Source organism: Barbus barbus (assembly GCF_936440315.1).
Source record: "Barbus barbus genome assembly, chromosome: 38".
Taxonomy (NCBI): Eukaryota; Metazoa; Chordata; class Actinopteri; order Cypriniformes; family Cyprinidae; genus Barbus; species Barbus barbus.
Window position 1 is genome coordinate 13755244 of NC_136716.1, and position 24765 is coordinate 13780008.

General features: G+C 36.1%; 1 protein-coding gene across 3 annotated transcripts in view; it reads left to right on the plus strand.

Annotated features, from left to right (window-relative positions):
* The window catches only part of ablim2 (actin binding LIM protein family, member 2), a 64147-nt gene that overhangs the window by 28858 nt on the left and 10524 nt on the right, over positions 1-24765 (plus strand). For all 3 annotated transcript variants that reach the window (XR_013783191.1, XR_013783192.1, XM_079398441.1), the window contains exons 3-16: positions 4579-4762; positions 8127-8239; positions 8405-8531; positions 8761-8854; positions 14920-15007; positions 16206-16264; positions 17083-17133; positions 18027-18104; positions 18246-18389; positions 18750-18782; positions 19301-19418; positions 20448-20681; positions 23032-23133; positions 24036-24089. Coding sequence is in view for 1 of the 3 variants with exons in the window: in XM_079398441.1 (XP_079254567.1) it covers positions 4579-4762; positions 8127-8239; positions 8405-8531; positions 8761-8854; positions 14920-15007; positions 16206-16264; positions 17083-17133; positions 18027-18104; positions 18246-18389; positions 18750-18782; positions 19301-19418; positions 20448-20681; positions 23032-23133; positions 24036-24089 (1479 nt within the window). In the remaining 2 variants the exon portion in view is untranslated. The remainder of the gene's footprint in view (positions 1-4578; positions 4763-8126; positions 8240-8404; positions 8532-8760; positions 8855-14919; positions 15008-16205; positions 16265-17082; positions 17134-18026; positions 18105-18245; positions 18390-18749; positions 18783-19300; positions 19419-20447; positions 20682-23031; positions 23134-24035; positions 24090-24765) is intronic.

Sequence of the window (24765 nt, forward strand, 5' to 3'; positions counted from 1 at the left end):
TCTTCTTTTTTATAATTGACTATATTTGGCTTATATTACTTTAACTTAATTAAATTATTTATACAGTAGTTATTTAATTTTGAAACATGGTGTCCTTATATATTACACTTATTGTTTTGTTTTTTGTTTATATATTAGTTTCAAATTTCACTGCACAAAAAAACTAACAAAAACAAAACAAAACAGTGTTTATTTTTTATGTATCTTATGAAATTGACTAGGATAATATAAAAAATTGCCAAAATAAGATGCATGTCTATCATTGGTCAAATTCATGTAAATAAAGCATCCATGGCTTCTATTAAAAATCTATTTTGCTTGATGAAATAAGAAGTTCAATGTTGTTTTCAGTCTTGCTCTGGGTGTGTGCTGCCCTCTTACCTTACATGTTCTCTTTAAGACAGTTTGTGCTTTTAGGAGGAAGTTTTAATTCATTTGGAACAGAATTCACACATTGTCACAGCATATGCCTTTAACCTAGCTAACCTTCCACATCACAGTCGCCAACCAATCATTCTTCAGCAGCTGTGGAAAATATGTCTGCCATTTCCTGAGCAACATTCCTGTGTTATTGTTTGGATTTTTACTACGTGAGGAACATTACTAGAATGCATTGTGTTATGCTAGCACAGGAATTAGTACACGTATTAGTATAAGTGTGCATTTGGGTGTGCGTGAAAGCGAGCAAGAGAGAGAGCCTGTTTTCTGAGTGCTGAAGCTTATTATGTAACAGCAAAGTGAGGTCATTCAAGATAGGATCTTACAGAGGCAGGTGGATAACTGTTAGGCACTTGGAGATAATAGGTTGCATACTATAATATACTGGGATTGTAACAGTTTTACTATGAGGTGCCACGTAGGATTTAAATCAAACTTCGCTTATCAATACATACATAAAACACGTGCATATACACCTGTAAATTACTCACATATACATGTATACTATTGGATGTTCAAAATATATATATGAAATACACATGCACACTTTACCTCTTACGTCGCTGGAAATGCATAGATGTAGCTGTCTTTTGTAATGTTTTGACGTTAATGGGCAGAGGTAAATATCCTATGCCAACAAGGCGGCCTATTTGCACTTTGTGTAAATAGACACTCGGTTAATTAAAAGGCACCATACCACAGAAAATATACTCCAGTAATTTGTTTTTTTCTGGGGGAGGACCCACCCACATTTATTTTGCTTCCGACGCCCATAAACTAATGCATTAAGCCAGGTTAAGCGTATTATTTATGGGAGGAAAACGCTTTATGCGTAATTAAACGCGTTACTTTCTTATTCTGGACTCATCTGCTTGTCTATACATCGTATGCTTTATTAATAATGTGTTTGAGTTTGGTCTTTGAAAAACACTGTTTTAATGCATTAAGCCACGTTAAGCATTTTCAAATGTCCCGTCGGAAGTGCCGCTGCGTCCTTTTACACTGAAATGCCTTCCGTTTGCACTGAAAAGTTCACGCACATCCACATAGGAAATCACTTGCATATTGTGGTGGGAGGAGCCAACGACAGACACAGTGGGCGTGGCGTCAAGCCTCGGAGAGGTTTTTGTTAAACAATATATCAAAATAAAGTGTCCAAAGGGAGAAAAGTGTCCAAAATAAACAGGGATCTGGTGTCCTCGTCGTGCTGCGGGGCTGTGCAGGAGGGCAGTGTTCAGGAGGGAAGGGTCCAGGGAAGGGGCGGAGTCCGGTGGCCGCACGCGCTCCCCTCTCGGGGCCGGGAGCGAGTGGCGGCGGCGTCTCTTGCGCGGCTTCGTCCATCTTCGGGCATCCCGGCGCTTCTGGGGGATTCGGCGGCCCGGCATCCTGGCCCGTCAGCCGCCTAACGGGTGCGGCAGTCCTCCTCGACGCTCCCTTCCTGGACCCACGAGGACACCAGCGTGCATGCACGGGAAGAGACCGGTCTCCCGAGGAGAGGCGCGTTCGGCATTTAACGGCGGCGGTGATGAGGCTCTATTCACGTCAGGTGCGCCTCATCACACGCCGCCAGCCCTGGCTGTTTCAGCGCCCCTCCTCTCTCACACACCCACTCCTGTCGGGAGCCTGGTGAAGGGCGGCGAATATGGGACGGGGTGGTGATGATGGACAGGGGGGAGGCAGCCGACTCGTCACAATATACATATATACACAACTAAAGCATGCGTCTATCTTATCAGAATTGTATATGTTTGTGAGTTTTATTTTGTATGTTTGCGCCAGTGTTTTATGGGTGTGTATGCGCGCAGCGAGTTTATATGTATGTGCGAGTGTTATAGGTGTATATGCATGGATCAAGTTTATATGTATATGCGAGTATGTATAGGTGTGTCTGCGTGCAGCGAGTTTATATGTATGTGCGTGTGTTGTTGTGGGTGTATATGCATGGATCGTGTTTATATGTATTAGTGAGTGTCTATAGGTGTATGCAAGCATCAAGTTTATATGTATATGCGAGTATGTATAGGTGTGTCTGCGTGCAGCGAGTTTATATGTATGTGCGTGTGTTGTTGTGGGTGTATATGCATGGATCGTGTTTATATGTATTAGCGAGTGTCTATAGGTGTATGCAAGCATCAAGTTTATATGTATACGCAAGTTATTCACAAGTGTATATGCATTCATTACTAACATAATATGTATTGGTATGGATTTCATATTAGTGTGCACGTGTATTTCATATATATATTTTGAACATCCAATAGTATACATGTATATGTGAGTAATTTATAGGTGTATATGCACGTGTTTTATGTATGTATTGATAAGCGAAGTTTGATTTAAATCCTACGTGGCGCCTCATATTTTACTGCTCAGCCGTTCCTCTTTAAGAGCAAAATGTTTTTTTTCTGTTTCAACTTATTCTCAAATGTTTCTCCTGTTATTCACTAATAATAAACAGACAAAATGAGGCAATTGTTGACTTTATTGTAAGAATATAGCATATAGTCCAGATTTGATTTTGAATTTGAATTGAGTGTTTCCTTCTGTACTGACAAAAAAGATGTTTATATTTGGATTTTACAGGGCAAATTTTCTTTTGTATTTGTTTGTTAAATGTTAAAAACCTTCAGCCGTGGTTGCCAGAATTTTACTGTAAAAACTACAATAGCAAATTACAAAAAACAAAACTAATATATAGAAGGTGCACTCAAATAAAAAAATCATGGTACCGAACATGACACTAAATAATAAAATAAATGTTAACAACATAAAATGTAACATACTGCCCAAAGATACATAACTTTAAAAGGAAAACAAAACAATAGTTTAAATGAAAAACCATAAAATGAGAAATTCTTGGAATGTCAATTTACGGTTTTTCACTGTAAATTATAAAATGACTTGTTCTTATTATTTTCTTCTAAAAACTGTACTGTATTTTACTGTAAAATTATTTGTATTACATTGTTTTTTTATGGTATATAGTATGGAAGCTTAATGTTAACCAATTAGCAGTTACCATAACATTTTTAGAGTATTTTACTGTTAAATGATAAAAGCAGACAAATAAGAACTGAAGAAAGAGGTGCAGTTGTTTTAGTCTATTATTCAGAATGAGATATCTCAGCTCTGGACACACAGAAAGAAAAGCCATGGGAGAGAAGGAAATTCCACAGTTATCATTTACCTCAGAGGAGGTGGAAAATGGATCGGCTCTGAGAATGATGTCATCGGAGCGTTCTCTGTGTGTGTTATGTTCCTGATGTGGTTCCTGTTTTAGTGGAAAAAGGACTGTGAGAAAAGGAAAGAGAGAGTGGGGAGAGATGGAGGGAGTCTATGAGGGAGAGGGGAAAATGTAGAGGAAGTTTGTTTCATTTTGTTTTGTCCTGTCCACTCATGCACCTGCCCAGTCTCCAGTCTCCATGTGCCTGGATCATGTCATGGTGCTGATGACGTGCTGATTAGAAACATAACAATTACTCTGCTCACATAAACAAATGGACACACACCCAAACACATGATTTGGGAAGTCTTATATTTATTCCTCAGACCCATTAAGCACAAACCAGTGTTCATTTTGACAGAAAATTTTGATTCAGTTTTAATCATAGACTTTTGCCTTTAGTTATATACTTTTGTTTTGACTAGATCTCTTTCCAAACTGTCCCTCCCAAACATTTTTGTCTCATTTTTATTTGTTGACAAAAGTGTCGATAGATTTTTGTCAATCAAAATGAGCTTTCATTATTGTTTCATTTTCGTTGGTGAAAAATATTGTTAAAAACTCTGCCATTCTAAAGATTTCATTGGTCATGTTTGTCACATTCAGATCCATACATGACTTTTATGAGCTGTGAATCCATGAAGTCTGTATATTAGATTAGGCCTATATATCCATTAATATTGCATATATAATATTGAATATTAGATATTTGTTTATTAGAGCACTGACTATTAGTGATCGTAAATGGAAGCACCAACAGGTTTCTGCTCCATAAATCCTCACCAAAATAAACTTTTCCGGTTTTGCACACATTCAAGTGACTACTTTGAATGACAGATTGTATTCTGGAAATGTTATGTTATCATTTAAAGATGAACACATTGTAGCATTAACTGTCTCTCTCTTTTTTTCTGCAGTTTGTGGATGTGATTTGGCTCAGGGAGGCTTTTTTGTGCGTCAGGGCGAGTTTATCTGCACTCTGGATTATCAGCGACTCTATGGCACCCGCTGCTTCAGTTGTGAAGAGTTCATTGAAGGGGAAGTTGTGTCCGCCCTGGGCAAGACATACCATCCGCGCTGCTTTGTCTGTGCCATCTGCAAGTAAGACACACATTCAAACACACTAACATACATTTACTTTAACAGTTTTAGCTTTACGTTTTTAGTTGAACATTTTAATTTGGATAAGGTACAGCAGCAGTAACCAAATTCAAAATGTTAATCACATATGTAACCCTGGACCACAAAACCAGTCATAAGTAGCACAGGTATATTTGTAGCAATAGCCAACATTTATTGATTTTTCATTTATGCCAAAAATCATTAGGATATTAAGTAAAGATCATGTTCCATGAATATATTTTGTAAATTTCCTGCTGTAAATATATCAAAACTTAATTTTTGATTAATAGTATCCATTTCTAATGACTTCATTTGGACAAATTTAAAGGCCATTTTCTCAATATTTAGATACACTCAGATTCCAGATTTTCAAATAATTGTATCTCGGCCTAATATTGCCCTATCCTAACAAACCATACATAAAAAAATGACACTTATAACTCGTTTTGTGGTCCAAGGTCACATAATACATTCAATATCAGTTTTATCAGTAATAATAAATTACACACTTAATGTCTTAATAATAATATTTTTTTTATAATACATTTTTAATCTTCTCCTTCTTCTTCAGACATTAAGTGTTTGCTTTCTATTAATTTCTTTCATTTATATTATATTATGTAATTAATGTAGACAAAAATTACTTGCACACTGCATGTAGAAATGTACTAATACATATATTATTATTATTTTTTTTTATTATTAAATAATTATTATTATTACTCACGTTATAATATAATAGTATAAAAGTTTATAATTATTATTATAAATACAAAATTCTAATATGGTTTACTAAATGCAAGGTATGATTTTTTTTCATACCTTTACACATGAATAAAAAGAATTGGCTTAGTAGGTGTCAAAGACTGCTGTTGTATTGGCAAGTGGAAAAAAAAAAATCTAAATAAAGACAAATGCTGTGTGAAATTCATCTTTATTAGATTCATTCAGCACTTCTAGCATGTAGGGTTTTGCCCTGGATGCACAAATTCCATTTGTATCTCGTGGAGATTCGAACTAAATGTACTTATAGTGTTTCCGTGTGTGCATTCATGCTAGCTCGTGTAGCTGCCATTTGTGGTGTTTTATTTCGAAATGTTCTGCTGCTGACTGTGTGTGTGTGAGTGAATTTTATGGGAAGGCAATCTTGTTACTCAGGGAGGGGAAGGAAAGGGGACCCGTCAGCCTTCAGTAAGAATGTTAAGTGTATGCTCTGCTCCCAGGCCACTTATTTCCAGAGTGGTGTAGGGTGTCCCTCAGTCTCTGAATGGATGTTGTGTATGTGCATGTGACATGTTGCTCAGAACGTGGCCCTCCTACATTTCCATAGCGATGCCCATGTTTCTGTGGACCTTAAATCACCTCATAAATATCTCATTTGTAGTTACTCTGGATGACTTTATCCAACCTATTCCAACACATATTGTTTCTACATTTGCCAGTAAGAATTTTTGTTACTGCTATTATTATAACTTTAATGGCAGGCTAGTAGGTGTGAACAGAGGTCTACAGAACTAAATAATGACATTTTTACAAACTAAACTGGGCCAACAACCACAGGAACAGAGTATTCGTTGCTATACCAAGAAAAACAGACAACCAGTATCCATTACAGAGTTTTGGATAACATACACTAGCTCATTAGTTTTAAATTCACTGTCAGGCGATGGTGTGTTAATTGGACATGGACTTCCACTCTTCCATTGGGTGATGAGAGCATGAGCTGCTGATCAACATACTGTTATATCATCAGCTCTCGTACTGAACTATCAGCCAAAGAGATGATTGGAAATGTGCCATCATAAGCCTGTCTTATAATGGCTTGCTTCAACTAAGAGGTCTTATGCCTACCATGTTCATTGTGCTGTAGCACCAGAAAATTATTTAATGTAATAATAAAAGATTAATTTGCATCAAACTTCTGTGGAATGCAAAAGGTGATGTGAGGCAGAATATTCCATTTATTTTCATACACTTTAAAACCAGTAATTTACTAATACTAAGACTATATATGTTGGATGCTGCTTCATTTGAAAAGCAATAAAATGTTAGTTAATTAGATTTTTGGATTTGAATTTATTTTCATTTAATTTGGATAAGTTTAAACTACATAAACTGTATGTATTTAGATTTTATATTTATTTAATATCAATAAAATATTATTTATGAACTCAAATGAATTAAGTTACAGTACTCAAAAATATACAGTGGTGACTAACATTATTAGAACAGTAGTATTTTCACCAGCTAAAAATGGTTTTAAGTCAGTTATTTGAAACTTTTGGCTGTAGTGTGTCAGTAGGAAATATCACTTTACATTTCCAAACATTCATATTGCCATTAACTGTAATAATCCAGTGAGAGTTTTGTTTTGTTGTCATTCAAGGAGTTTGACAACAGCCAGTGCTCCACACAGAGATCTGATCTCATCATCCAGTCTGTCTGGAAGAAACAGAACAAACTGAGACAGACTAAATCCAGAAGAACTGTGGCAACGTCTCCAAGATGCTTCAAGAAACCTACCTGCAAAGCTACTTGAAAAACTATGCGCAAGTGCACCTAAAGCAAAAGCTGCTTTAAAAGCAAAGGATGGTCACCAAATGTTGATTTAATTTAGTTATTTGAAGTTATCCTCATTTTAGTGCTTAAAACTTTTAACAGTACTGTAGCTTTGCAGGTAGGTTTCTTGAAGCATCTTGGAGTCAATACCAAAAAAACCCTATCAAAAAAGTAGTTCAAAGATATGCAATGCTATATTTGATTCTGCAAGTATTTTGATTGATTTGTTTTTTTTGTGTGTGTGCAGGTCAGACTAAAATTTTAGTAATTATTCGCTAAAACCCTGTCCACATCTCTGAAATCTCATTTATGTTTAATATAAGTATGCATGCAAAAACTCAGCAGATCTGACACCAATGATGCCAAACAACATTGGTAATATGCAAATATCCAAATGAGTATGAATGCTAAGGAGGAGCTGAAGTTTATTTGTCATTTTAAATACTGACAGCATACGTTCGAATTGCTTTTAAATTTATGCTAAATGTCACCTTTTGTAAATAATAGAAAGTTTCCCTTTTTAGTATATGTAAATAAAATTTTGGGTGAACTCTGCCTTTTAGAGTGCATCTGCCTTTGCTTATGCTGAGATTTATTATTATTTTACAATGTTTGCCAACTACAAATGTGCTGAAATGTTTTGTTTTGTCACACTTTTATGAGTTTTTCATCTGATCCTAATTGAAAATAGTTTAAGAAACTAGTTTAAAGTTCATCGTCATGTGAAAGTGACTTTATTACTTTGGTGAGTGATGAGGTGACTGTGTGTGTGTATTTCTGGCAGGCAGCCGTTTCCAGCTGGGGGCCGTGTGACATTTAATGGGAAGGAGTGCGTTTGTGAGAAATGCACTCAGCCTGTGCCAGTCAACAGCACGGCATCCCCACAGGCTGTGCACAGTGAGTACTCTGTGTTTCTGCATTGCAATCTATTCCATTCTATGTTAGTCCCTTTCTCTTACACACACACACACTCACTCATTAATTTCCTAAATGTCTGCAATGACAGCTTTCCCTGCCATTTCATTAGTAATACACTACACTTTTGTCTGGCTCTCTCTGCAGATTGCTGTGGCTGTGGAAAGGAGTTTAAAAATGAGCAGTCTCTGGTGGCGTTGGACAAGCACTGGCACCTTGGCTGCTTCAAGTGCAAAGTGTGCAATAAAGTGCTTAATGCAGAATATATCAGCAAGTTAGTCCCACTCTTACTCTTCTCTGTGTGAATCTGTAGATGGGTGCTTGTGTGTGCTTTATCGATCGCAGTAATGTGATATGGTGATCCGCAAGCCTTCTGAACCCTCTGGAATTTATTGATGTGCTGTAATATGAAAGAACAGGGGATTCTCAAGGCCAGAGAGCAAACAGAGATCCTTGAGTTCAAGTTAAATACATCTACTGTAATGTGTGTTGATGTTCTGCAGGGACGGGATCCCCTACTGTGAGGCAGACTACCACGCCATGTTTGGCATCCAGTGTGAAACCTGCAAAAAATACATCACTGGAAAAGTACTTGAGGTTTGAAGAAATCTTTTCTATTTGTCAGGGGTCCTTTAGTGAATGGATACATTAATAGATGGAAGTAGATGAATGGATTGCTTAATTATATTGTTAACATTGCTTAAAGTCCACATGAAATCAAAATGAACCCTCTTGTCTTTTTTAAAGACCAAAAAAATAAAAGTTCAAGACTGAAATTGAAAGTTTGGGCCAGTGTTGTTTATATATTATTTTAGTATTCATTAATATTTTAAATGAGATTTTATTATTAGATTTTGTTAGATGTTTTAGTTTTTAATTTTTGTTTAGGTTTTGGTAATTTTGTTATGTGTTTTTGTCATTTTTATTAGTTTAATAGCTATAGTTTATTTTTATTTCAATTTTAGTTTTTAAGATTTTAGTACTTAAACCTAAACTTATTTATTTCAGGTAGTTGACAAGGCAGCCCTAGTGAAAAATAAATATACTAAAATGTATTTGAAATGCATTTATTTCATGCTTAGTATACAAAATACACTTACATATTTATGTATTATCATTGTAAATATTACAATGATAATATAAAGTTAAAGTCTGCTAAATTGGAACAACTAATTTTGTACTCATTGCACTTTAATTGTGCAGAAGTAGTGCTAAAGTCCAACTAAAGATATACTGAAATATATTTCATTGTGCTAAATTGGAAGTATTGCAAGTATACACTCAACTAAAGGATTATTAGGAACACCATACTAATACTGTGTTTGACCCCCTTTCACCTTCAGAACATTCAACAAGGTGCTGAAAGCATTCTTTAGAAATGTTGGCCCATATTGATAGGATAGCATCTTGCAGTTGATGGAGATTTGTGGGATGCACATCCAGGGCACGAAGCTCCCGTTCCACCACATCCCAAAGATGCTCTATTGGGTTGAGATCTGGTGACTGTGGGGGCCATTTCAGTACAGTGAACTCATTGTCATGTTCAAGAAACCAATTTGAAATGATTCGAGCTTTGTGACATGGTGCATTATCCTGCTGGAAGTAGCCATCAGAGGATGGGTACATGGTGGTCATAAAGGGATGGACATGGTCAGAAACAATGCTCAGGTAGGCCGTGGCATTTAAACGATGCCCAATTGGCACTAAGGGGCCTAAAGTGTGCCAAGAAACATCCCCCACACCATTACACCACCACCACCAGCCTGCACAGTGGTAACAAGGCATGATGGATCCATGTTCTCATTCTGTTTACGCCAAATTCTGACTCTACCATCTGAATGTCTCAACAGAAATCGAGACTCATCAGACAGGCAACATTTTTCCAGTCTTCAACCGTCCAATTTTGGTGCGCTCGTGCAAATTGTAGCCTCTTTTTTTCTATTTGTAGTGGAGATGAGTGGTACCCGGTGGGGTCTTCTGCTGTTGTAGCCCATACGCCTCAAGGTTGTGCGTGTTGTGGCTTCACAAATGCTTTGCTGCATACCTCGGTTGTAACGAGTGGTTATTTCAGTCAAAGTTGCTCTTCTATCAGCTTGAATCAGTCGGCCCATTCTCCTCTGACCTCTAGCATCAACAAGGCATTTTCGCCCACAGGACTGCCGCATACTGGATGTTTTTCCCTTTTCACACCATTCTTTGTAAACCCTAGAAATGGTTGTGCGTGAAAATCCCAGTAACTGAGCAGATTGTGAAATACTCAGACCGGCCCGTCTGGCACCAACAACCATGCCACGCTCAAAATTGCTTAAATCACCTTTCTTTCCCATTCTGACATTCAATTTGGAGTTCAGGAGATTGTCTTGACCAGGACCACACCCCTAAATGCATTGAAGCAACTGCCATGTGATTGGTTGATTAGATAACTGCATTAATGAGAAATTGAACAGGTGTTCCTAATAATCCTTTAGGTGAGTGTACTTCAGGTACACTTTAAATATCTTGCATTTAAAGACCGATATTATTCAAAGGCCATACAAATTTCATCAGTATTGACATTAAACACATTTTAGCCATAATATTAACACAAAATTAATGAAAATGTTTTTCATTAATAGTAACAACACTAGTTTGTGCAGGACATATTGAAGGGAAAAATATATTTTCTTCATATTTTTAAGAAAATATGAAAAAAAAAAATTTAAATAGCCAATATGGTTTAGTTACATGACAGCCATGAATGAGGGGGAGGGACATTCTCATGCTAGAGAACATTCGATTGGACAAAAATCTGCAGTGCAGGATGAGTCATCATTTTTCAAATCCATTTTCCTAGAAGAGACAGATTTCAAATTTAACGTGCATTTCTGCTAATAGAAATTATGTCAACTTTTAAGAGTGCACTAGCATAAAAACCAAGATGTCTTAAAGTAAGCAGACAGAAATAAAGCCGCAAAACTGTAATTCTGGCCACATTTCATGATACATTCAATGCCCAATGCAATCAAGTCTTGCTTTTCTCATTTAATATTCTGTTTCACTCTAAAAGACGTCACGTAACTGCCATTTTATGTTGACTTTATAGCAAGACTTGGTTGAGTTTTATCATATCTTTGCTTTGAGTGTGTGTGAAAGGCTTTTATTCTCATTTGAGAGCTTCAGGCTGGTACTCTATAATCACAGTGGTCATGTTGGAGGGGGCAAAAGATGAGTGGGTGCTTACAAAGACAATCTCAGACAGTCAATTCCCAACCCATCTGAAGCCTAATTATAGTATAGAACAATATATCTCCTCAAATTGCCTCTCACTTTTTCTGGTTTGTTCACTTTCTTTTGTACTTGCATTCAAACTTTTCAAAAAAAATTCCACATATTTTGTTACACCCTAACGATGTAGTTGTTCTTTGTATAAATTTCTCATTAGAGGTCTCATATGAGGAAATGTTGCTTGTAAAAATACTTGTTAAATTAAGTGTGCATTTCATATCTGTCACATATATATAAAGATCTACAGCTTTGTATACTTTAAAGCTCTATACATAAGTGTATCTGTGTGTGTGTCAGGAGTAGGACACTGTTGCTATAGTGACTGTCCCATTGGCACTGCCACTTGCTCTCAAACCCAAAATTAGATCGAGTCACTGTGTGACATCATGGTTTAGGATGGTAGTTTTAACTACACAATTTCTATGCCAAGTGCTTTGAGCAGATGTAAAATAAGTGAAGTCATGCAAAACAATATCTTGGCATATTGATTTAGCCCTCGGCAACATTTTTGACATGAACTGAAGGCTAGTTGATACAGGTATCCTAATGTTAGCAAGAATAATTAGCCAGATCATAAGCCTAGACAGCATCAGGGTACTGGGGTAATCAAAGGTAAAGGATTTTGTGTATTTGAGGGGATTTCTAAACCGTTTGTTCCATTTGTTTTTGTTGTAAAGTATGTAACAGAAAGGGAGCACAAAAAGAGTATGATTTACAGGTCTTATTTACTCTGAGCCTGAAATGTCATGTCATTTTGAGTGGCAAGACTGTAACGGTGTTGAAAGTGAATGGAGAGGGAGGAGGGGCTGAGTAGATTTTCCAATGCATGTTTTGATGCATGAGAAATGAAATCTACAGCTGTGCTGAACACTAAAAGGAGTGACACAGCATGCTAAAAATTTCTGATCACAGATGAGTCTTTTAGGACTTAATGAAGGTTGATGAAAAATGGATGACTGGAATCTAATGGATGACAGGAAAATATAAAAGATTGATTTGACTAATCTGTACCGTTTAAGGGTGGACGGAGCTATTTACCTCATGAACTAAATCTAACCTGGAAAGGACACCAAATATTTAACCTCTTAACTGTCACCCCCCCTTTTTGAAAACTTTTTGAAAGTGCACCATTTAAAGTTAAATTGTAATAATTCATGAATGCTTTTGAATACAGATCTAAGATTGGTCTCCTTTTAAAGAAGACAATCAGCAGATTATTGCAGAAGTGAAATATTTTCAAAAAACGAAAGTAAAAAAAAGTTATAAAAGTTTAAATTTACTGTAAATAACATGTACGATACTATTATTATTATATATTATATAAAATAAATATTTTACAAAATATATTTTAATCCAGATTTGGCATAAAATTAAAGCCATATGTCTAAATATGTTGTGTTCCAAATTTGAATTTGATATAAAAAAAATTGAGGTTACTATGCAATTTTGTTTAGGCGTTATACCACAAACAGCCACCGGGTGCCATTCAAACCCCATTGAAGTTTTTTTTATGCACTTTTCTGTAACAAATGGATCAATTTATCTCTCACTCTTACTCCTATCACAAAATAACCACCAAATATGGAATCCTGAGACTCAGACCTTTCCGATGATATGTATTTTGTCAAGATTATAAAAAGTTTTGATTCTATAAGACCGTAATACATTTAGTCACCACTAAGGGGGAGGAGCCCGCTAAAAGATTTTAAAGTACCATTGCTATGGTGACGCAATATCCGATTTCAAAACGGTTTTCACAGGATGAATTGTGAGATTTTAAGCTTTTAAATGATATATAATATATGATGATTACTAAAACACGTGATAGGAAAAAAAGGAAACTAATAGAATTTTTGTGTCAAAGATCAGCGCTCCTATTATGGTGTATATGTTTTGAGGTGCGCTCTTGTCATAAATTAATCTATTACTGCTCCTACATAATTTTTTATAACAAACAGTGGTGAAATATCTATTTAGGAGTCTTGGACCTTTCCAATGATATATAGTTTGTCATGATTAGATTAGGATTTAATGGTAATATATTGAAGTAAAGTTAGGTGTCCCGTATACGGGACGGTGACAGTTAATTAAAGGAGCAGTGCAAAATTACAGCCCGACACAGCTCTTAAGAAACAATAAAATGATTGCTAACCAGATTAATTCATAGAGTTAGAGAGAATAAGATACAGAATGACAAGTGTCACGGCCAGCTCATTCCCGACCGTAACATAAAGAGGATCACACGTGCAAACGAATATTTCAGTTGCAAGATTATTTATTAAGGAAAAAGTTATTGGTCACAGAAACAAAAAAAACACCAAAATCTAGGGATTTAAATAAATATAAACAAAACAATAATCCAGTGGGGTAAAGAACATTGACCAAGAAATAAACAAAAGAGTGGGAGCATAAGACTTCTCTGGAGAACCACTTCCCTCCAGAGGAAGTGCCTTTTGTGCAGATCAGGAACCTTTTATTCTCTCCGTCCATAATCATCTCTAGTTAGTAATGACAACACACATTGATGCTACACTGCCACCAGCAGGCAGGAGGAGGAAAGACTGGGTCGTCACACAAGACTTTATCTCTTTCTCTTTTGGTGATAATACACTACCATGCAAGTAATTTATTTAAATTTTTTTTTAAAGAAATTAATACTTTTACTCAGGAAGGAAGGACAATTAATTAAATTGATCTAAAGCTGACAGTAAAAACATTTGATTAAAACATAACTTTTTCTATTAAAAAAACAGCTGTTTTTAATAGGAAATGTGTCCTGAGAAACAAATCAACATATTAGAAAGATTTTTTTAAGGATCATATGACACTAAAGGTGAGTCTAAGATACTTTCAAAAACAGTCTTGGCATTGTTAAAAAAAAATCTTACCAAACCCCAAACCTTTGAATGGTAGTGTATATAAAATATACCAATGCCATTTATTATGGCATTTTATTTGTCTCAAATGGCCATTTATTATGTTGAGTAAATCTCACAATTAATTGTTTGGGTAAAATATCACCCCAAGGTCAAAAGAGAATTTTTTTTTTTTAAATCTGAATTTGGCATACAGATTTTTTTGGTAGAAGTTTTCAAATGAAATGTGGCTATCAGAAGAGAAGTGTGGCAGGTTTGCATCTATGGTCCCTCTACTGTTCAGACATAGTTACTGCAGATGGTGTCCCCCTGCCTACCGCTATCAAATCAGCATTTGAACTGCAAATAAAGTGAATTATTTGAGGAATAAATCAGTTAATTACTTTGTCGAGAATTAAGACAAATGCAGTATTAATAATCCCCCAATATGAGTATATGAGTATATAAAATGTATATTCATTGAGGGATTTCTGCAGTGAAGGTGAGTGACTGATGTTTGCCCTGCTTTGTGTTTATCTGCAGGCTGGAGAAAAACACTATCATCCCACATGTGCCAGATGTGCACGTTGTGAGCAGATGTTTGGGGAGGGGGCGGAGATGTACCTGCAAGGTAATTTAAACATCATCAAATTTACATGATTTGATTCAGATACAGAAATTTGCTGATGTTTTATTAAAACAAATACTTCAATACAATGAATATTGCTTATATTTTATTAGTAAATTATTTTAATGTGACTATTAATGTGTCAACCATTTACATATTAAGTTCAACAAAAGTATAACAATTAAAAAAACAAAAATTGTTGGCTGCAATTAGCAACTGTTACGGTTGAGAGGATAAATTTAATGTGATGATTTGTGTGAGAATGATACAGGAAACATTTTCCTCTGCATTTTGAGCATGATACCAGACAGACAGGCACAGACAAAACTGATGACTACTGACAAGGATTTTTGAATCATATGGAGTTTTATGCTTAAGAAAACACATCTGTACTGACAAAAACAAGAATGGATAGTTTGTTTTGTATTTTAAACAGCGAAAGACAGTCATACAGAGCTAGACCAGCTCAAACCAGTCACATCCAAAGCCTGAATACATTCCATAGTTGAGTACAAAAAGTGATTTACCACAGAAACTCACTGCACTGCAGTTTGTCAAAGGAGATTTATAGTCAGAGGTGCTTTTAGAAATCAGAATCGGTTAGAAGCCTTTTTTCAATCTGGCTAAAATAAAATGAAAGACTGCTGACTCATTCAAAGTGTGAAGGATTGTGTTACTTAGTTTATGAATGCCAGTTGATATGGTGGTATATATGAACATGTTAACTCTTCAGAGAGATGAGTTATGTGAAATATGTTCGTTGAATTAAGAACGTATGTAGTTGTACGTATGGTTGTGCTGTTTAGTGTTTTAGTGGAAACTGATACATTTTTCTCTGGATTTTTTTGAGGAATAGAATATTCCAAAAGAACTGCATCTGAAATAGTTTACAAAAACTTGATCAATATAAAGCATCCTTACTGAATAAAAGTATTTGTTTCTTTTAAAAATGAATCATTCTGACTTTGTTTTTATCTACCTGATATCAAAACAATTTTTGAGCAAAATGTGATGTACTATACTTGTGAATATATTGCTGTGTAAACTTTAAGGCAACTGACCTCATAAATCCACTAATAATGACACCAGTTAGTTCAAATTAGAAAATGAAATTGAGCCATTTTGAGTGTCAACTACTTCTTAGAGCTAGCATATTTTTTAACATGGACTTGCGAGTTATTTTTGGCTTTCTTTTTCACAGGTTCTTCCATCTGGCATCCTCCTTGCAGACAAGCAGCGCGTATGGAGGAGAAGAGTAAGGTAAATCTAAGCAAACTGTGACTGAAGACAGGGGGGTGAATTCACTAAAAACCTGCATCTAATGTACCTGCAATTTAATATGACCAGGAACTAAAGGATCTGAAACAGAGTAATTCACTTGTTGTAAATTAGGCTTATTATATATTGCACCTTATTAAAAAAACTCACTTCTTTAGCCCACAGAAAATGGATTGACAGTATTTCAAATACAGTTTGCTTAAGAAAAATGATGGAATAGTTGGTCATGGCAGATGTTATTCCTGAAGTAATGGAGAAAGTGTTCAGATGCATGTTGTTGTCGAGTGCACTTTTGGCTTTTATAGTGCTGATTATGGTGCCTGGATCACGGTGGTGGAGTGATGTTGTACAGTCCCAGTAAAACATGCAAGATTGCGGTAGTCTGGTGTGTCTAGCTCATAGAACCATCCTGCAAGTTGGAGAATTTCTCTATGCAAATTTTGCAAGGTTGTGCTGTTAACAGATTTGCTAAATTTCTTAAGAGAATCAGGAACTAAAACAACACAGGCAGCGTGTGCAAATAAACACTGCTATCAGCGGATCCACAATTTTTATTGACTTGAATGTCATTACAGACTAAAGTCTAGAATCAGTGACAGACCCTAAAAAGACGGTCAGCAGAGGTGTCGGATTTAAAGATTATCCTTAAGATGTTGCAAATGAAAAATGAGCTCTGGTTTTGGTAGCTGACATGCTCTGAAATATATTATGCAAAATAATTTAACAGGAAACCAGCTAGTTAAACAAAGGTGATATGCAGTATGTGGAAGCGCTTCACTGTAACAACCCTTTCCCTGCAGAAACAGGTGCGGATTCAGCTCAGTGATCTCCATTCCAATGTACCTGAGCAGGTTTGTGACATGCGGCCCTCTCCCCTCTGCATGGGCTTACTTCCCAAACTGCTTTTAGTTTTAATAGAATGCTCACTAAAGTCCAAAATGGGGCTTTCAGGCCACCGTAGGCTACCACCACTCCCACCGAGTAAAAATCAGGAACCAAAGAACAAGTTTTAACATCGTCTGGACAAGTACTTTAAAATGAGTGTGTGACTATAGAGAAGACACTGTGAATCAACCCTGAATGCATTACAATAATATGAAAGATTTATTTGTGATTTTATTTATAAGATACGCAATGTTTTTTTTATGATTGCTCGATGTTTGTTGATTTTAAAAATGACAGATCAATTTACAGTAATCTACCATTTGTCCTATATGCCATTAAAAAAAATACAAAATTCTCTATAAGAATTTTTGTCTTGTCCATTTTAAATATTTAAACATCATTGCAAGATACATTGACTTGAGAAGCAAAACTGCTTAAAATAATAAGCCTTTTTAGAGAATATTTCCTATATATCTTACAGTACAATATATAAATAAATCTATAACCACACTGTTATAGGTTTATTGAGGTTAATTAAAAAAAAAAAAAACTAAATTGATCGAAACTTTTCTTTTATTGCATTATACTGTGTATCTGTTCCTGTATAACACCAAAAAAAGTATTGTTCTGTCCTAACGGCAAAACCTTTTCTACCTTTGTGTTGATTCCTTCATAACCTGTGTGAAAACTGATATACTGTTGTTAGTGCCGCACAATAGTAACAGCCACATTGGAATTGTTCTATAATCACTCATGTTACTTCGTACAGGGTTTAAATTGAGTCAACAAAATGCCTTTTGGTTGCTGTTCCTTTTATGGTTTAGTGTCTTTGTTTTTCTCAGCTTGTTTTTGTTTCCAGGTGACGAGAACCTCCTCTGAGAGCATCACCTCTGCTCCTGCCTCCAGTGCATCGGGCTCCCCTAGCAGAGTTATCTATGTAAGTGCATTTGAAAATGATTCTTTTCTTTATTAATTTTCATTTGTTCAAGTTCACCACCAGTGGGCAGCAACACACAAGCCTACAAATTACTATATGTGTAGAGAGAGTTTTAAAACCATAATGTTGCTCTTTCTTAAGGCAAAGCTGGGTGATGAACTTCTGGACTACAAGGACCTGGCTGCTCTTCCTAAAATCAAAGCGATCTATAACATTGACAGACCAGACATGCTCTCATACTCACCCTATGTGAGCTACACTGTAGAGGACAGGACTTTTGGAGAGGTACAAACACACACCGTCATACAGGCTTACATGAGGGAATAACATATACATGTCTTCTATTTGCCGTTTCTCATTTTTGACAGTTTTGTATCTTTATAGGTCACTTAAAAGCAAAAGGATTGCACAATTATTCATACAACAGCTACAGCATTCATTTGTTACAATAGTGCCATTTTTAAATGCAATCATCTTTACTCATCATCCAGCTTCACTGCAACATAGCTTGGCCAAAAATCATAATTCATCGAAGTGTTACACTAGTTTCAATGTAACTTAGTTAGGGGAAATCTCATTTTTTTCATGAACATATCTATCATTGCATTCAAGTCCATTTTACTCATTTGCTTTCTTTGTTTACAGTCACCCCAGCAACTCACCCCTACTCCAACTGAGGTATAGTAGAGTTAACACGAAGAAACAGGACCCGTTATTGTTTCATTGGGTCTGATTCACTAATCATGCCTTACAATGTATACTGAATATACAGTATGTACATATCTAATTTTTATTCAGAATCTGGACAGATTGTTGCTTGAAATTATTACGTGATGAAACCATTTCTAAGTGAAAATGTTACACACCTTCTCACACACAACTATGTGCATGATTAATGAATGAGACCTTGTTTCCTCATATTTTGTGAGCAGTTGTTTGTGAAGTAGAAGAGTTGTGGTTTGGAGACATGAGCAGTATTGTGTTTTTCACCATCTTCAGTTTGAAAACTCTGTGGTGTAATCACTCAATGATCAGCCTATTTCTAGTTAGGACTGATTATTGCAAACTGGTCATATCTGTGTTTCTTTTGCAGCTTTATATCCTCCTGTGTGTCCCAGTGCCATAGTGATTACCGTTTAACATTGTTAATTGTCTAAGCTTTCAATTTCATACTGGAAAACTCTGTTTGATTCCAGGGAGATGGGGAAAAGTCTCCCCGGCACAGGAGGCCCTCCAGCCCCAGCTCCAACAGCTCTTTAGGGGGTTATGGTCGCTATACACCTTCCCGCTCACCTCAGACCTACAGCAGACCAGGTATCCCTCCACATATATGATGATACTTATGGACACAAAGCTATTCTTACCTGCACAGTTATTGTGTAACTACACTATATTGCCAAACGTATTGGGAAACCCCCTTCTAATGAACAGGTTTGACTGCTTTAGTAATTTCCATGAGTACAAATCTTAATGTTTAAGCATATAATGATATTCTAGGGAATTGTGTGCTTCTAATTATATAGCAACAGTTTGGACAAGGCCCTTTTCTATTCTAACATGACAATGCCTCTGTGTATAAGGCAGGGTTCAAAAAGAAATGATTGATTCAGTCAGTGTGGAAAAACTTGACTGGTCTGCAGAAAGCAAAATCCTAATCCTCACTGCACCTCTGGTGTGACTTTAAATACATACCTTGAGCCAAAAACTCATCACCAAACACCAATGACTTGTACATATGGGTACAGTTAGACACTTCCAACACTGTTGCAACAGAGATGGAAATTCAATTTTTAAATACATGAATTATGTTTCCATCTTTGTTGTCACAGCTTTGAAAGTGCCTTTTTCTGTTCTAAAGAAGGGGGTGCCCCAATACTTTTGTCCATATAGTGTTTGTAGAGTGTATGTGTCTATTATATACTAAAGATTTATATTTTATTTAGATTTCTTTTGAACTTTTTATTCATCAAAAAATGTCCTCAAAAATATTAAGAAACACCACCATGACTGAATGAATCAGAAAAAAAATGTATTGACAAAAGTATTAAGCATCACAACTTTTTTCAACATTGTATTGAAATCATCTTTTGTACAGCATTCCAAATCACTCACTTAAGAGATTCAATGCAGGTTGTAAAGACAGTAGGCAGTGAGGCAGTTCACTAAGATGTGGAACAGAGCTAAAGCATTCCATTCTAAAATGACATTTTTTAACCACAATAAACTTATTAAATACAGAATTTCATGGAAGAAAGTAATTCAAGAATCATTTGTTTTTTTAAGTATAGTTGCTGATCTCATATTACTGCCATTCTTCCCTGACCGTCTGGGTCTCTTGCTCAGAGCAATATCTGAGTGTCAAATACACCACTCATCCAGAAAATTCCAACTTGTTGCCTGTTCCAACTTCGGGGAGGAGTAGTGCCCATGGTAGTGCCAGAGGCTCCTCCCCACTGCCTTTGTACAGCGGCAGTGGTAGAAATACACCACAGGCAGGGAGTGGTGGTGTGGCCCTGCCCCTCAACCCCACTACTCTGGCTTTGCTCCAACAGCACAACTACATCCCCTACTTCAGAGGTACCACAGTTCTGCCTACAGGCTTTTGCACAGTACAAATCACCACATGCTGCATGTGTGTGAGCTTATGGTCTTGGATTTGGTTGGTACAAGTTTCACTTCCCCCTGACAATATGAATGAATGAGTTCAATACTAAAAATGCTATTTTAAGGGCGTAAGACTAATGTCACAAAGTGCATGATGCTCCAGCTGTTGGAATTGGATTTCAACACAAATGAACTATTGGACCAAGTTCCATAAGTCGTAGTGCTTCATATGGGTTGCATTCACATTGAAGGACTAGTGAATCACAAACATAGAATTGCTAGCTTATCCTTCATCCACCTTTCCTGAACAGGAATTGAGACAGGATTCAAACAGGAAGCAAAGTCTGAAAGTAGGCCTAGGACAGCCCTGCACCTCAATTTGCCTTCTCACGGTAAACCCTAAAAACAAGTCTCTCTTTCACTGTGTATCACCAGTGTATTACAGTGATGTGAGATTGTAGGTGTACCGCAAGGTTCAGTCCTTGGACCAGTCCATTTTTTTATGCTTGCTGGTATTGTGTTTATACAGAGTTGTCATGTCCAGTCATTTTGCATGGAAAACATGTTGATATTCATTATATTTGAGCTGAAACAGTAACCTAATGCACAAAGACAAATGTGAACGTTGGTGGCGAGCATCAATATGCATTTATTTGTTGTACTGTAGTTGATGTTGTGCTTCATCTGTTAAGGTGAAATTTTCCACCATACATCTAATATTCAAAGTGACTGTCTGTATGTTTGTGTTAATGTTTTCATTTACTTGGTGGCTGTTGTTTCTCTCTTTTCAGCATTTTTAGGTGTTTTATTTGACCTAACATTCATACTCAGACAGGCAGTAGTTTGCAGGTGGAGTTCAAACGTCTGAGACCATGTATAGAAATTAAAAATTATAGAAGTTTCAGAATTGCAGAACACAGATCAATATCACAAACTTGAATTTGATTAGTAATTTGATTAGTGACCTAGAAATAATGCAAAATCTGAAGTATTTCTTCATTTTACATTATAACATTGTTTAAAAGGTTTTCGAAATCCTAAAACTTTTTGTTCATTTCCTGTTTAAAAAAAAAAATCCAGATCTCAGGTTTTTGGACCCCACTGTGAATATGTAAATTTTATGCATATCTACGTATAATATATTGGGAAGTATTTATTCATAAAGATAAGATGTCTCTGAAGAGGAGGAAAGTATGATGAAACAGTTTCTCGTTTTGTGGTTTCTCTGCAAGAAGTAGAGAGAGTGGGAATAAAGTTCGCAGGAGAAGATTAAAGGGTAAATTGATGAGCTGTAATTTTGGGTCAGTTTGCCAGGCACAGTGACATAAACTTAGGCCTTGCGCAGTTCCAGGCCAACCCTTTAATGCTGCATGAATGTACACTGAGGTTGTGTTTGGTGTGTGCTGTTTATGATTCACTTAGCTTTCTAATTGACTTATTGGTAAAGTAGCCACACAAGAGGAAAATCGCCTCTTTTTTACAAATGCAAAACCTCACTGACTGTAGCTGCCTTGATCTTGTGATATCATTGAAGATCTTGAAGATCGAAATCGTTCACAGAATATGTGATGAAATGCTGCATTACACCCAGTGGACATGAGAAGGACGTTGCAATCCATAAAATCATATTTTAACGAATAATGGGAGCATCAAGACCTTCATACTCCACAGTGTACTCCAGTGTTGTGATTTGTGTGTTTAGTGTATTTTATGACAGTTTCCTACTCCACCAGCTCCAGATTTGTGGAAGATTTTCCCCTGATACAGGGGGATTTTTTACTAACAGCACTTTGTGTGTTAAATGGTGTGTGCATGTGTCTGAAGAATAGTTGCAAGTGTGTGTGAAAGAGAGAAAGAAAAGACAAAGGAGACAGAGAAAGAGATTATTGTTTGTGTATTTTGGCTTTCAACATATGCAAATGACTTTAAAAGAGCATTTGAAAAAGAGATTCTCTCTCTCCTTTACTCTCAGTTTGGTAAAAGATTGTGATTATAAATACTTCATATTTTTTCCGAGTATGATGATAACATCATAATTCAGCCTGCCAATGACAGTCATGTCTATGTCCACTTCATACTGGCTCCACTCAGTTCAAACAGAGCAATGAAATTCGAGTGTCTACTGAACAGATGCCATCAGTATAAACAAAACATACTTTCACAAACTTCAACGCAAAGACAAATTTATACTTTTAAGAGCTGGCTGTATTGTGAGGTTTGTTGGAAGATCTAAGACTAAATGAATCATCATTTTGGCAGCCCTGTTAATTTTTCTTCTCTTTCCTTTTCGTTTTTGTGTCTGCCATGACCTTCACCCCCCGAGGTAGTGAAAGCGGTCGGAGTACCCCCAGTCTTTCCACCTACTCTGATGGCAAATCTCCTTCCTCTTCATATGTGGCGGCCCCACGGCATTTCCATATCCCAGGTAGGTGCTAAAACTCTTGTTCTTTAGCTAACTATGGTAAATTAGCAGGGATTTTGTTTCTCACAGCTCTGTCCTCATTTCTGTACAATGTTAAATCCTCTTTTTCAACACATATTTGCCTTTATGAAAACATCTGGCAGACTGAATAATTCTTATTCATAATCTGCCTTCATATTGTTTTGTGAAAGGCCACAGTCATTGCATCATGATTTGCACCAGTTTAATACATTTATAAGTCACTATTCTAAGCAAAGCCCTATTTTTAGTACTTAAAATAAACTTGTTACTGTCACTGCTCGTCCCTCTATATGTTTAAAATAAATCTAATGATCAGTTTCATGTGTTTTCTGCCCATTATTGTAATGACGTCTTGTTTCCAGTGCTGGCAGATGCTGAAACAGCTCTTAAAATGTCCCACATGTGTTACATTAGATGACTGATTTTTTTCTAGAAGTAATAGTTGAGAAGCAGACGTGAAGTTGGGATGACCTAAACAAGCTGCAGAGAGACACATGTTGTGTCAATTATTAAGACGTTATGTCATTGCAATTACTCCATTTATCTCCCTGTTTTCCTCTTGGCTCAGTTCATTTTAGGTGACATTTCTATCTTCTAAGTTAAAAGTGAGATAAAGCTTTCATTATTTATAATGTTATACATAACTCTGACTGCAGAAAATCCATTTTTCAAAGCCAAAGATTTTGTCAAAGGCAAAATGCTTGATCATGCATGCCAATCATGAACATGATGAATGAAATGGACTACAATATCTGGAATCCTTTACAGCGTCATATACTGCATTTTCTGCCCTTTATTTTGCCCCAATTCCATCCTCTAATAACTCATGCTTCTTTATTCATCTTCTTTCTTATTCTCTTCCTCTCTTTGTCTTCCATTCTCAGAGACTAAAGTCAAAGATAATATCTATAGAAAGCCCCCTATCTACAAACAGCATGGTACAGTCCAGTCTCCGTACAACCATGTTTCTTTGCATGCTGTTACGCATGTCACCATGGAACACGTGGCCATGGAACTGTAATCTTTGACCCTCCTTCTGTCTGCTGGTTTCCATTTCAGCTCCAAAGAGTAGGACTTGTAGTTTTTACAAATCCCAGAAAAAGGTTTGAATTTGACAAGATACTTGTTATCAAGCAGTCAGTACCTAATTGTTGGTTCTTGACCACATGCCTAAGGGTTATATTTCTTAGATATTCATTGTGTTTATTTTGAATAGCAGTTAGCCCTGAATTATTAGTTCTGCTCAATGCCTATTAACTTAGAGATTATTGTTTTGATGTTTGTTATTTGATGTTACACATACACCAAAAAATTTGAGGTCAGTAAGATTAAAAAAAAAAAAAAAAAAAACTCACCAAAGCTGCATTTATTTGATCAAAAATCCAATGAAAACAGTAATACTGTGAAATATTATAGCAATTTAATATATTGGTGTAACATTACAAATATCTTCACGTCACTTTTGATCAATTTAATGCATCCTTGCTATAAAATCTTACTGACCCCACATTTTTGAACGGTTGTGTACATTTAATGTAAATAATGCCTTTGATCTGATGTTTTCATACATGTCTTTTGAAATTCATCCTGACATGGAAACAGCAGTCAGATATA